Genomic DNA, 14,596 nt, shown 5'->3' on the forward strand with positions numbered 1-14,596 from the left:
CAAAAAACTGTCATTTCCACTCTGATACTCTCAAAAATTGACTACGCAAATGCTCTTTTCGGAAAAATCTGAAAGAAAAGTTTCAATGAGCTACAGGTTCTACAGAACTCAGCTGCTTGCCTTCTAATTGGCATATCTAAAAGACAATCAGTCTCGGCTGTCCTTACACTTCTCCATTGGCTACCTATTGAAAAGCATATACAGTTTAAGGCACTGTGCATTGCGTTCAGGGCTCTACATGGGGAAGGCCCTGAATCAATTAAGCTTTGGTTTCATTGGTACATTCCGCCAAGATCCCTTTGCTCAGAATCAGCATGTCATATCACTGTCCCTAGAGTAAGAAAAGCACAATGGGGCAGGAGAAGTTTCATAGGCAGCACTTCCTGTCTCTGGAACAGCCTTCCCTTATACCTAAAAAAGGAAACAGACCTCTTCTCTTTTAGGAAAAAATTTAAAACCTAGCTCTTCAATCTATCAGGAGCCTTTTAGCCTCTGCCAGCCTCTTAACCTTGGCCAGCCCTATTAGCAAGCCTGCGCGCCTAGACACCCCCGGGTAGTAGTGCATGTTTATTATTAATTTCTATTTCATTTAATTTCAAATCAGACTCTTCCAAGCACCCTCCACTATAGCAATCACTTGGGTGCAGATATCAGTTATGTTTTATGTATTTTAAATTATTAAACAGCTGTTATTCTGCTAATATCTAATTTAGACAAACAGTGCCACCATGTGGGCGGACTTTCATAGGTGCCGGTGCAGACAATTAGGTACCGGTGATGAGCACCGCAAACCACCGGCTCAAACTAAGCACTGCTCAGGATAATCGGCCCCAAATAGGTAAGGCAAACCAGAGTTGCACTTGTCTCTCAGACAGCCTGGCAATCATGAACTGCCAAATGGGCTAGCTTGAAGGGCCAGTGTGTATGCCGTATTGTTTTTGGTCCAGTGGCCCTTGACGGGCCCAAAAAACAAAAGCCGCCCACACATGGCTCTTTCTAGCAGAATCATCTGGAAATGCCTGACTGCCCGAACTGCCCATCGAACACTGAGCCACACCCACAATCACATCTTAAGATGTTGGTACCTAAATCCACATCACATGAGGGAAACCTCAACTTTTAAACTTATTTCCTAGTCGAAATCTGAGGTTGCCGATTCCGAACTTTCTCTTGGCCAGACCACCTCTGGAAATAATGCTGAGAAATTCACATGTCATTGTAAATGACAAGCACCTGTTTAGAAACGTGCATATAAACATGAAAATCAATAAACATATTCATTTCTAATCAACAGAAATGTTAATCAATTTATAGTCAATATTATACCGTTTGGGTGGTAAGAGGCAGCAATTATCAAGGCAGAGAAGATGCGTGAGGTATTATTACATATGCAAGATACAGACACACTTCCACACCGAGGTTTGAAAGAAAATATTATTTCTGAAATATTTCTTCTCACCAGATTGTTTCCCTGTCCAGCCGTCCCTTGATATGCCACAAAATGGATGAAGGTGTAAACTCTGTAAAACATAAAGACTTGTTAAATAAATTCAGTTGCTATTATCATCTAGACTCGAATACTTTCCATTATTAATATTTTCCTTGTAGGTATTTGTAAAGGATAAAAGCTTGTTATATCCATGGCCACTGGAATTATGGGGCAGGGGAGGACCAAATTATGCAGCCAGACTGACTAATTTATGTGCCATGAAAAGGCAAATCATGTGACATAATTCAGCACATTTTGTGATAGCATTACTTCATTCTTTTGTCATTTTCACACGTGGTAACAGTCTGGGCAAATATTTCACCTTATTACCACAAGTTTAACACCCATATACAGCAATATGCAATTGAAAAATGACAAGTTAAGCTTTGAAAAAGTCTTTCCACTGCGTGGGGACACCTGTCACCACATTTTTAGTAACAAGTTTGATCTGGAAACATTTGTTTTTTGTTAAAATTGGCAGATTATGGAGTAGGTAATGGACTATGTGGCAACTGACATAAATCCATAATTTTCTTGAAAATGCAACACCCACAGAATCACATATTTCCATAGACCGTGAGAATATATCTCCTACCCTCGTCTACGATTGTACACTAAGCAAATCATGTTCTCACTTGCCAAGGCACAGGTCCAATTCTACTTAGATCTATGGTACCCACCTGCTGGTAAAATCCTGCTTCTTAATCATATCTCATAAAACAGTTGAGCAACTCACCTGTACTAAATGCTGAATTTTTATCTCAAATTTGAGAAAAAATATCTCAGCTGTTATGGAATAGAGTCTTCAGAAATTATTCTCTACCAGATAATGATCATAATCAAGGTGATTTATTTCTCTGGGCATTGATGTTAGCGAACTCTGGAAGTCTGAGTCTGTTTTTATTTTTCTATTTTACGATTTGCATGATAAATAAAGTTTCTTTGGCCCACATTTACTAAAGTTTGTGCAAATGCAAAATATGTAGCAACTGTAATGCAGTACTTTGAAATGGAAAGTAACCCAACACTATATTTTGCATTGCATCCCATGAGCACCTGCGCAAAGCTTTACTAAATGTAGGCCTTAGTGAGTTGTGATTTATGTCTATCTTCTATTCATACATCAAAGGAATCATGCCACGGCCGTTTTCAAGTCTTTCTTCTCTATCTATATTGGAAGAATCTCTGAAAATGTACTTCTGTTTTGCATTATATATTTGCAGGAGCCGCTCTTTTCTATACCCTAAATGCCAAATGCACTAACATTAGCAATACCGACTTCCTAAACACGATTATCTCTGAGTCGTAGTTAGGAAACCGGTATTCCGAAAGTGTGAACCTTTTTATTTTCGAATAGCGATTTCCTGTAGATCTCAAATCGACTTAACTCATGAATAGAGTAGTTCTTTAATCCATCAAGTAGAGATCATTCTCAAAATTTATATACAACAGTCTTCTTTTATAAAATACATCATACAAAAATAAATAAATAGTTATAGCGTAAAAGGTTACAAGAATTTAAAATCATATGAAATGATACAGAGCATGTGACCATTGACATTAAAAACAAATACCCTGTGCTGTGACTCCATAACAGGAGTCCTGAGTAAGAGCCCAGAACCTCACTTTTAAGAGAGGTTCAGTATCTTTTATTAGGAATTTAGCATCTTCCCACATAGCCTTCAGCCTCAATCTGATTAACCAATGCCTCAACTCTCTAAACCACTTCACCCGTCCTTCCGCTTTATCCAGCTTGTGTACTTCCTCTACAGCTTCTTTAACTGGGATTTGAGGTTTGCTGGTCCATATTCTGAACGAAAACACTAATGCTTTCAATTCCGCTATGTACTTAACAACACTTCTTAGGCCAAGGTCTAACCGAGCCAGTAGAAGTGGAGTGCTAATTGGCAGTTTAGTAATGACCTTATAAATGTATTTTCTGCCTGCTCCAGGCTCTTTGTCTGGTCCAAGCCCACAGTTCTACACTGTAGATTGCTACCCCAGACCTCTAGCTCGATGTATTTCTAAGGCTGGAGAAATAGGACGTTAAGCAGTTTGATTAGGTTTCTTGACCAGTGCCGAGTCAACATTCTGTAGTGTAAGGGAGCTCGTTTGGATTTGGACAGTCCGGCTCAAGTTACTATTCAGTCTGAACCCCAGGTAGTCAAAAACCTTGACTTGTTCTAGCGTGTTTGAGCCCAAACCGATTTTTCCTTTAAAACAACGGTGGGGGTTAAAAGCCAACGCAGGCTGTGGCACCTGGGCTATACATTTTGCACACCCATAGGTGTTTTTGCAATCAGTAGAGTTTCATCTGCGAACAGGAGTGATGGAATTTGTCTGCTCGCAAACTTAGGCGGGTCCCCCCTGCAGTTATGCAGAGCTTAAATTAGCCCATTCCAGGGCCGGACTGGCTACCGGGCAGTTGTGTGTGCTGCCATGCTGGGGCTAATTTCGTTGATGGGGACCTGCGTGTGCAAAACGAAATTCGTTTTGCTTTTTTTATTTCAAATCGCACGCAGGTCCCCATCAACTAAATAAGCCCCCACCACAGAGAAATTAGCCCCCAGCTCAGCAGCACACAACACAACTGCCCGGTAGCCCATTCATATATAAGGTAAATAGGGTTGGGGCTAAAAGGCATCTTTGTCGTACTACTTTGAGCACTCCTATCTTCCCAGTGAGTTTGCCCCCTTGGTTCAATCGAACTTGGGCATAATTATCCTGGTGCATGCGCACTATGTGTTGTAGCAGACTGAATCCCTCAGGGCGACTTATAATTTGGTGCAATTTATGGAGTCAAATGATTGCTTAAGATCTACGAATATGATATGATTTCTAATGGTGACATTCTTCCAGGTAACCAGTAAGAAACAGAATACCGGATGTAAGGTACTAGTGGATTCCCTGAAGCCAGCTTTTAGGTGAGACAGTGTATTGTTTTCCTCGATCCAAATGTTTAGGTGCATCAGGATCAATTTACTAAAACAATGTAAGCCATATCTATGAGGCAGATTGGTCTGTAATTAGAGGGATTCCCTTTTTTAAATATGATTTTGGCACCCTTCCAGGTACTTGGGATATCCCCTCCTAGCTCTATTGCGTTAAATGTTGAGTGAAGTACAGGACCTCATATGCTGGGTTCTGAGCAGTAAAGACCCCCCGTTATCTTGTGTAATCCTGGAGCTTTACCCTTACCCAGGCTGCTAATTGCAGTCACAGTTTCTTCTAAAGTAAAGGAGACTACTTCTGCTGCTTCTTTCTCAGGTAGCAGATTTGAGTCGTCCTTTGAGACCTCAGAGTCCTTATCGCTGCCGTCCATGGCATACAACTGTGCAAAGTGCTCCTCCCAAACATGTGATTGAATTATAAACTCCTATTTATTACCGTGTGCACTGCTCCACTGGCCAATAAATGCCAAAATGATTGACTATTTTTCATTCTTGATGCTTCAACCAAAGTTCGTCAATTCTCTTACTCCCAACTTTTCTTACCCTCTATCTGTGCCTTGTTGTAGGCTCTTCTTCTCTCCATTATAAGAGCACTGCTCCCACCTTTTACTGTGGCAATTAGGGTTGTCTTAGCCTGTTTGCAGTTCCAATTGAACCAGGGCATATCCCTAAGTCTGGGGTAGTGCTTGCTGTTTGTCTAGAGACGTGACTCTTAATTACCTTATGAAGATGGGAGAAAGTAGACATGATAGCTAAGTCATCGCATCCCAAGTTGCTCAAGTTAATGAGGGCAGATGCCACCTCGACGTATATATTAGCTAGAGAGTTATCATCTGAGGCTAAATGACTCAATTTGATCAGTCTATCATCATTTAAGGTGACTCTCAGGGAGACAGAATTGTTTAACAAAAATTGAATATCGACTAAGCCCAGAACCATTGCATTATGATCAGTGTCATATCTTGGTATAGTGGACATGTCATGTACCCTATGCCATAAGTCTAGATCGACCATTATATCGTCGATTCCTCTTTGAGCGTTCGCCCTGTAGAATGTAAAGGTAGCTTCTAAGTCAGATTCCATCTGCCCATTGCAGGCACGTACTCCTGGGTTAGGGTAAAGGCTAGAAATACTTGCTGCCCTGCCTTTGTGCATCTCTTGAGCAGGGGTGTCTGGAGTTTTTTAATACCCCTTCATAGTTCTTCCTCTAGAATGAGGTCCTGCACATAGTCACAGGCTCATGTGCAACATTACAATCTCCAGCTACAATAACAAATGTCCCTCTATCTGTGTTGTCTTAAAAATTGGACAAAATTGCTAATGTGCTAGATTCCTGGATTTGGTTCTTGAAACAATTATATATATTAATTAGTCTTAAGGAAAACTGCCCTTTTAAAGATATGAGGTCAATGCCTAGTTTATCAGCTGACTCTATATTTCGTTTATTAACTTTGCAGGCCAGGCTTGTCCTAACCCAAATAAGTAGACCTCCCGATGGTCGACCTGCAGGTGAAGGTCTAGCTTGAATGCTAAAGTTAGTGTACCCTACTCTGAAAATTGGTTCAGTCTACCATGTTTCCTGGAACATGCATATGCGGAATTCCTCTATTAAATTAGCCCAATTGGAATCTTACAGTTTGGACCTTAGCCCTGCAACGTTCCAAGAAACTCTTTTTTATTGGTCTTTAAGGTTTGGGAGCTCTTGTACAGTAGGGCCCTCAGCTGACTCTTCTATACCTGTGTTTGGATCATGTTCTGGGTAAAAATAGCCTTGAAACGGGGTAATTTGCATACTTATTGAGGTATTAGCTCTAAGGAATCTACTCCTCTCAGGATGACTTGTTCATTCTTCGGGTAAACTATTTTAGCGATCAGTGGGACCTTTGTGAGTCAATCTAAACTGTCAAGGTCGGTTAGAGACTGGAACATATTATTAGTTGTAAGTGCATAAGTTTGGTGGCCCCTGTGCTGAATCTGGGTTGGGGAACAGGATCTTAGTGTATTACATGGGAATGCATGAGATGTCTGTAGAAATACCCCAAGGGTATTCTCCTCCACAACATAAACCATAACGATAGTGCCCGCTTTTGGAAAATTGTAAATACAATTACGCACCCGCAGCATGGAGGCACTTTTCCCCACATACTAGAGAACACCTGGGCCCGTTTCATATGATCATTTCAATCATAAAATTCTGGGTTTCTTATCAATTTCCCAAAACAGGAACTTATTGGGTGTCCTTTCGGAAGGCACTCAAACTAAGGAGGGAGTCCTACAAACATCTTCCGACATAGATCAACTGCCGGAGGAGGAGACAAATGCTGCAGAGCTGCTCCTAATGAGGTGGCAGATCGCAAAGGGTAGAAAGGAAGGGACCCCGGGCCCATACGGAATTCCCCCGGCTCTGTTCAAACAGAGGGCAATCATTCTTTAACTACTATCATCAGAAGAGAGGTCACTGGCAATAATACCAGACTCTTGAAAAGGCTCCGCGATTGTCCCGATACACAAAAGCAGTGACAACACCTTGCCTGGTAATTATCGACTGGTGACTCTGATTGACAATGAGGCCAAACACTTTGCAGGAACTGTGTTGGAGGAACTTACAGCCTGGGCTGATGCCAACATAATAATACCACTAAACCAGACAGGCCTCCGGAAAACAACAGGTACAACAACCAACACCCTCTCAATCTCTCTGCTTATTGATGCAGCAATATCCAAGACAATGCAGCTGCACCTTTGTTTTATTGACTTTAGCTCTGCTTTCGATAATATAGTTAGGGCAAGACTGTGGGGGAAGCTAACCCACTAGGGCATTCCACAAGCTCTCTTAAAAATGTTAACACTCCTTCATACAGACACCTGGGTACAGGTAAAACTGGGAGCAGGGACCGACCTTTCGAGAAGAGTAACAACAACCAAAGGCCTGAAACAGGGCTGTGTGCTGGGGCCTACCTTATTCAATCTATTTTTGGCAGATCTCCCACAAACCCAGGCTGGGGGGCACAACTTTGTCCAATCTCCTGTATGCCGCCGACGTAATTCTTCTTAGCCACACTGCAGTTGGCATGCAACACCTCCTTAATGAAATGCAGAACTACGCCAGAAGAAACAAATTGTCAATTAATCTTATTAAAAAAAAGCATGACCATTATTAACAAGAGGAAATGAGCAAGGTCCTGGCACCTGGGAGGCACGCAAATAGAACTAGCGGCAGTTTACAAGTACCTAGGCGTTTACATAGATAAAGAAGGATCCTTTGCATGACCTCAAGAAGAGATTAAAAGAAAAGGTGAGGTGTTAGCACTAACATTAAAAAAACTCAAACATCAAAACTAACTGGTCCAACTCTAAGCCCCCTCCTGAAAGTAGCACAGGTAAAAAATCTACCCACTATAACCTATGGCATCGAAATAAGACGCCAAGTTACTGGACAAAACTCTAGTCAAAGCATACAGAACCATGATCAGCCTCCCAAACGACACCTTCCTGGTGCAACTAAGGCTCGAGTTTGGCCTATTGAAGCAATCATGGGCCAGGTATGGCGCATACATCATCTGCTGGAATGAGATCAGATTATCGGCCCCAAACACTGTAAACCAGATCTTATGGCAAGACCTCCAACAGAGGGAGAATTCCCTTGCAAGAAGCTACCTTCAGGAGGCTCTGGTAAGCACTGGGCTATCCGTCCTCTGGAACACGCAGATCCATTACCCATGCTTTAAAAAGCTGGCCTGGAAATCCCTAAAACAGCTGTCATTGGTGGAGGATAAAGCCGCCTTTTTGCCCAGATCTCATGATTGGATTACTTTGAATAACTATAAGATCTTAGCCCCTCAAAAATACTTCAACCTGGGATATCCAAAATCATTGAAAATAAAATTCTTAAAATTTCACCTTGGAATGCTCCCAAATACACAGAACCTTCCACCGTAGCTGCAGGCATCATACCCAACTTCTTGCAGCCTCTGCAAAAATGGCCTGTGTCAGTGCTACAACTCCACAATGCTGGCCTCATTAAGCAATTAGACTTCCTGATGTTATCTTTTGGCCTCTGTAGTTTTGTCACAGTGGCCTCCAAATTACTGAGTCTCTCCAAAAGAGGGGAGTGATTAGCAATCAGAGCTGATTCAAGTTTAATAAATATTGTATCCAGCTCGAGCCTCAGTTCAGGGTCAGAGTCATTGTTGCAGTTAGGAGGCTGAGTCTTACTTGTACAGATTGACGGGGTGAATCTTCTTTATCCTCCTACATTGGCAGGTATTTGAGATCATCTTTGCATGCTGTTTGAATCAAGCCAGGATGTTTTGTTTTCTTCTTCCCCTTTGTTGGAGGCCCATTTGCAGTTGTTGAGGAAAGATTGGGAAAGGTTGGGCATTTTGGACTGTTGTCAGGACCCCATAGCAATGCAATCTTGGTGGATCAGATCACTTTGCAGAGTTGCAGGGTCTGCATGTAGTAGATAGATTTCTTCTCTGTCCATTGATAAGCGTTGGTGTGCTAGTGTAATTTCATTATCTAGGACTTTTGCAGCACGCACCAAGAAAGAGTCAAGAGTGTTGCCTTGGGGTCTCTTGGGGAGCCCTCTTTGTCCCCACATTCTTCCTTTTTACCGTCTTTTGGGCAGATAATAATTCAATAATAGATTAAAATAGATATTCCTACCACACTAACATATTGCAACAACCAGGGGTGCCGGACCAATTCAGCCATGTTCAGTCAGAGGCACTCCATCAACGGGAACTATGAGCGTCTGCCTCCACATGAGAAAAAACCATTGGGGATAATGCTGTCCACAAGAGTTCCTGGGGCTGATGCTTCCGTCCCCCCTCTTTTTTGGCCGATTCTTAGCAGCCTTGACCCAAATGCTCCTTAGTGGGCTGTGTTTCATACAGCGCGATAGTGACACTGAACAATATTTTACCAGAGTCAGAGGACCAAGATGGGGGCCAGCCCAGCCTCCTCAGGTCTCTGATGGGCACGGACGGGAGATGGTTAGAGCTTTTAAAGTGCGTGCTGCTCCCACAATACACCTCCTCTGTATTGCAGTCTGGAACACAAAGTCCCTCCACGGTCCGGCACCACACCGGCACAGCACCAGCAGGATTGTGTCCTGCGCCGCAGTAGATGGTTAGCGCTTTTACAGCACATGCTGCTCCCACAATGCACTTCCTCTGTATGGCAGTCTGGGGCACCGAATCGCTCCACACTCCGGCACCACAACGGCACCAGCAGAATTACGCCACATGCCATGGGAGAGGTATAGTGCTCTTACAGCGTGTGCTGCTCCCACCATGCACCTCCGCTGTATGGCAGTCTGTAACACCGTGTCACTCCACGCTCCGGCGCCACACTGGCACGCAGTTCAGTATTTGTAAGGGGCATGTTTTGGGTGTTCCCTTCCAAATACAGATTCAGTATGGTATGTATTGCTGTTTGGCAACTTCATTCCATTCAAAAAACAGTAATACTTTACCACCATTTTAAAAGTGGTGGTAACCCATTTGGAAATGGTAAGTGGTCCCCTAGAAATACCTTCCACTTTGCGAATTTAAAAAAAATATTTTAAGAAAAGGCAGTGGTCCCACAGACTACTTCCTTCTCTTGAAAAAACCAAACTTCATATTTTTTATTTTTTATTTTTGAACGCATCTCATTTTCCTTTAAAGGGAAATGGACTGCTACTAAAAAAAAGTTTTGCTTTATTAAAAAGCAATCACAGACATGGTGGTATGATGACCTCAGCAGGCCACTATCCCTGTGATGGCTTTGATTTCTAATACGTCACAAATTGCAACCTACATTATTAATATTCTTTAGGTTGGTTGATTTGTGAAATACTAGGATTCACTATTTGGGTAAAAAAAGCATACATTAGGAATACCGATTTCCTAATTGCAATTCGGAGATAATCACAATTAGGACATCAGTACTCCTAATGTTGGTACATCTGGCCCTTAGATACTTAATAGCCTCATATTTGATGCTGAGGGTATGGGAGTGAGCTAACCAGGGCTCTTAGAACTCTATTTAATTTCTATTTTTGCTGCTGCCTTCTGAACCCATAAAGACCAGGGGCTGGGAGAGAACCAGCTATTCCAAAGTGCTAGGCAGGGATAGCACCATTGATGTCCCCAATTAATATCCACAGTGTATGAGATTGACTTCTTTGCCTGATAACGGCTGGTATGACATGTGGCCAAGAGACTCATGCCCTGAATAAGGGTGTTGGGCATGTTTCGTTAAAGAGAGGATGCAAGATATGTTTAGGCATGCCCACATTGTCGCGAGCCCTAGTAGATGGCAGATAGGATGAGGCTCCTGTCTCAGGTGTAGTTTCTTGTGAAGAGATTTTAGTGAGCTGAAAATGAAAATGAGTTTAATATACAAAAGGAATTATACTACGAGGTACTTGTTAGATTAACAAAAGGAATTATTTGTTCTTTCGAAATGAGCTGAAAACACCCCTCTTCAATGATTACTGATGAACAAATGCTGAATGTGCCCCCCTCTGGGTTTGAGCAGCTAGCCATGAACAGCCTTTGAGCAACATACTGTTCCAAGAAAGCTAAAGACATTGCTGTCTTGCCCACTCTCTGGCCCTAGACATCGACACTGCGACCTCTACTTGTATGTAACTGCCCTCCATCACTGTTCTGGTGTCCAGTTCGTTGAGAGCATGCCTAATTTCTCAGGGCAGGCTTTAGTACTGGTGACGCCCAGTGTAACAATCTCTCTTGGTACCCCCAATGACCTCCTTCTCCATGGATTACCTCACTGCCACCCTCCAACAGTGCCCCTGATCTCTCCATAGCCTCTCTCTCACATGCATTTAATTTGTTTTATAGCGCTACTCATACCAGTGTAGGGTGTAAGAGCACTTTACGTCACTGATATAGAAACAATCAATCATGCATGTGTAAATCAGTCTACAGGGAATGTTTCATAAAACAATGAGGATTAGAAGGTGAAGGAATCATGTCATCCATACTACTAGGCAGTATATTTCAAGAGCACTTGGTCTGGAGAAGCACAGACTCTGGATTCATAATTTACCACAGTGGTTGGGTTTGGCTTTACTAATACGAATGTATTTCTACCCAAAACAACCCTTTTCAGCAACAATAAGATAATGAAAGACGTGGAATATTTAGGGTTCCCACTCTACGCCTTGCACTTTGCATGCAGCTCTTTAATTACAGTTAATACATTAATGTGATATGTTAGGATTGTGGTTTATAAACTGCAAGTAGCAAAATCATCTCTGTGACAAAAGCAGTAACCCAAAGAGCTATCCGCATAAAATACAGTTCCATGATATCTGCATGGTACACGTGCTTTGACCCTGTGTGCTCCTTTATGAGAAGTCGGATCTGCCACTAGACAAAACTCGATCTCTCTGAAACAGGAACATTAGTCACAAAATGTATCTTGCCATTTTTATTGTTACCTGTAAACTGTTTGGCACACGAGGAACTCTGCAACAAGTGCTTTTAAACTCACAACTTATTTCTAAACACAGCGTCCCCCTTCCCCAGGTCAGGGTCACGTATGCCTGTACCGGTTACACCCCGCTAGAACCGGCCCGCATCAGGACCACACATCCTACTTCCGTTTCTGCAGTTTAGCATCTGTCTGAGGTCCGCTACTGCTCTGAACCCCAGGATATGCTGATAGATTACTTACTTATAGGTCGTCACTTACCGTTGACAGAAACTAGCTGCATATTGGCGCATGTTGTCACCAAGATCATCTTCCACAATGTTTATATGACCCATGGCAAGTCTGTTGCCACTATGGTCCCAATTGTGAGTTGTGCAGCATACAAGTCATGTCTGGAATTCTACTACACACAGGGGCATATTGCCAAGCAATAGCGATAATTATCGCTATTGCTTGGTTAGAGACAAAAATTTACCGCTGAGCTGCGGCGATTTTTATCGCAAATAAACCTTGGTATTACCAAGGTTTATCGCAAATGCGATAAAAATCGGCCGCAATGCATGAATATCGCTGAAAAGTCAGCGATATTCATGCATTATCGAGCTAATGCTCTTAGCCATGTTATCCACCTCCCATTGGATAACATGGCTAAGAACTGCTCAGGGCAGGTGTTAGCTTTTGGAGATATTCGCGCTTAGCGCGAATATCTCCATAAGTTGGTAATAGGAGATAGCGATGTTAGCGACTGGAAACAGTCGCTAACATCTTGGCACGCCCACTTTGCATGTCATTAGTGATAAATATCACTGACATGCAAAGTGGGGCCCAAGATGGTCGCTATCTCCTACTAGCTGTCGCTAACTGGTGTTAGCGACAGCTAGGTAATAGGGAGATAATTTTATCTCCGCTTTCTTGGCTTTTAAAGCCCAAAAAGCGGAGATAAACCCCCTTGATAATATGCCCCACAATTATTAGTGGGCTGGTGTTCCCCCACATGAATTTCCGAGATTCAGAAACTCAGTATCCGATTTCACCAGCCAGAAAATCTAGCTGTAAATTCACAATAGGAAAGAGCTCACTTCTCTTTACCACCCTCACCACACCCCTCCCTCAACTCTTCACCCAACCTGGCCCGTCACAAACTTTTACAACCTGCCAAGAGCGTGGCGTTTAACTCTTATTAAACAGATATATGTGTAGAAATGCCTAAAGCAAGTGATAAATGTCTGCGGAAAACTTCACAGAATTGGGTGTTCCATGCAGAATTCCAACCTGTAAATCCAACTCCACACAGTTATTCCCTATTCAGTAGAGAGTATCTCGTATTCGGTGGATAAGTGTGTGGTAATAACAGGCAGCAAAGGAAATTCCTGCCTAAATTATAATCGGGCCCTTTGTCCTCCACTGATAGTCATATTCATTTAACGCTGTAAAACATATATCATTTGTTGTTCAAATTATATGTCTTTAAGCCCATATGTTAATTGTGTGTTATTTATATAACCTTTCTCATTCTCTAAATTTTGATCCAATCTATTAATTTTTCCCATTCAACAAATGTTAATTTATGTTTTATTCACATCGTCCTATCATTTGCATATGCACTATTACCCAGTTGTCTAAATGGGTCACTTAACACTCACTAGAACATGGTCTAGGCTATAGCACAGTCCCTTATTCCCTTTTTGATGTTTCGACTTTATGTGAGCTCTGATTACGTTGTGTTTCATGATGAAACTTTTTTTCCAGTACTGTCATGCCAATTAGATTTAAGACCGCACACAAAAATATAAAGACACCTGAATGTATGTATCACAGTACTAAAAAATAAATAGGTATTTAATGGTCCAGCACTAGAGAAAAGGAATGCTGAGTTCCTGCCTCTCCGCATGGGCCAGAACCGTTTTGCAGAACTGGCCCACATATTGGACTGGACTTCTTTTTAGATTAACACATTTTGTATTGTTTTTAAGAACAACAGAGTAGGTCACATTTCCAATCAATTGTAGTGTCCAAGCAGTTGCACACTCTGATAAAAAAACATTTACATAACATTGCATAGTCGTACATTATAATTAAAAAACAACAGTATCCCAACACCCAATGCCTCACAACAGGTCCAATTGACTGGACTTTCAGACGGCCAACAGCACTGGTCAAATATACATCGTGTCCTGAACGTTTGAGCAGTATACTTCAGTCAGGAAAGTACTATGCAGTTCATGGATATCCTTTGGGGGAGCCTGGTGTAACAGCTGGTACCCTAGGCTGGCACTGCGCTTGCTCCCCTTGTCCCAGTAGCCGTGAATGCAGAAGTAGCAAAATAATGTGAACGTAGATTTAAGAGCCATGTATATTGACTCCTCACAACCCCTACAAATGAGTAGCAGGCTGAAGACAGGATGGGGGCAGGACGAGGCTTCAACACTGTAACTTCATCAGCGGTCAAAGGATGCATAATGCCATTTCTACTAACTCTACATTCAAAGCACTTTCTGTCTGTGTGTCTATGCATTGGTAAAGTGTCATTCTGGCAGGAAGAGTGTGGTATACACCAACCAATGGAAAAGAATAATCTAAGCCACGACGAAGGTACTGGGGAGTGATTTCGGGTAATATACACTGCCCTGTGTACCGCTGGTGCCAGAGGCAGTGTTATCATCAGCAAAAAAAGTAAGCGTCCCTTACTCCCATAACATCAAGTAGGAGG

At 42.3% G+C, this 14,596-nt stretch overlaps 1 protein-coding gene across 1 annotated transcript in view; it reads right to left on the reverse strand.

Moving 5' to 3' along the window:
- The window catches only part of LOC144762616 (chitin synthase chs-2-like), a 350,513-nt gene that overhangs the window by 25,098 nt on the left and 310,819 nt on the right, over window positions 1-14,596 (reverse strand). Inside the window, exon 18 of the mRNA XM_078647843.1 lies at window positions 1,460-1,520. Within this exon, the coding sequence (XP_078503969.1) occupies window positions 1,460-1,520 (61 nt within the window). The remainder of the gene's footprint in view (window positions 1-1,459; window positions 1,521-14,596) is intronic.

Source organism: Lissotriton helveticus, chromosome 6 (assembly GCF_964261635.1).
Source record: "Lissotriton helveticus chromosome 6, aLisHel1.1, whole genome shotgun sequence".
Taxonomy (NCBI): Eukaryota; Metazoa; Chordata; class Amphibia; order Caudata; family Salamandridae; genus Lissotriton; species Lissotriton helveticus.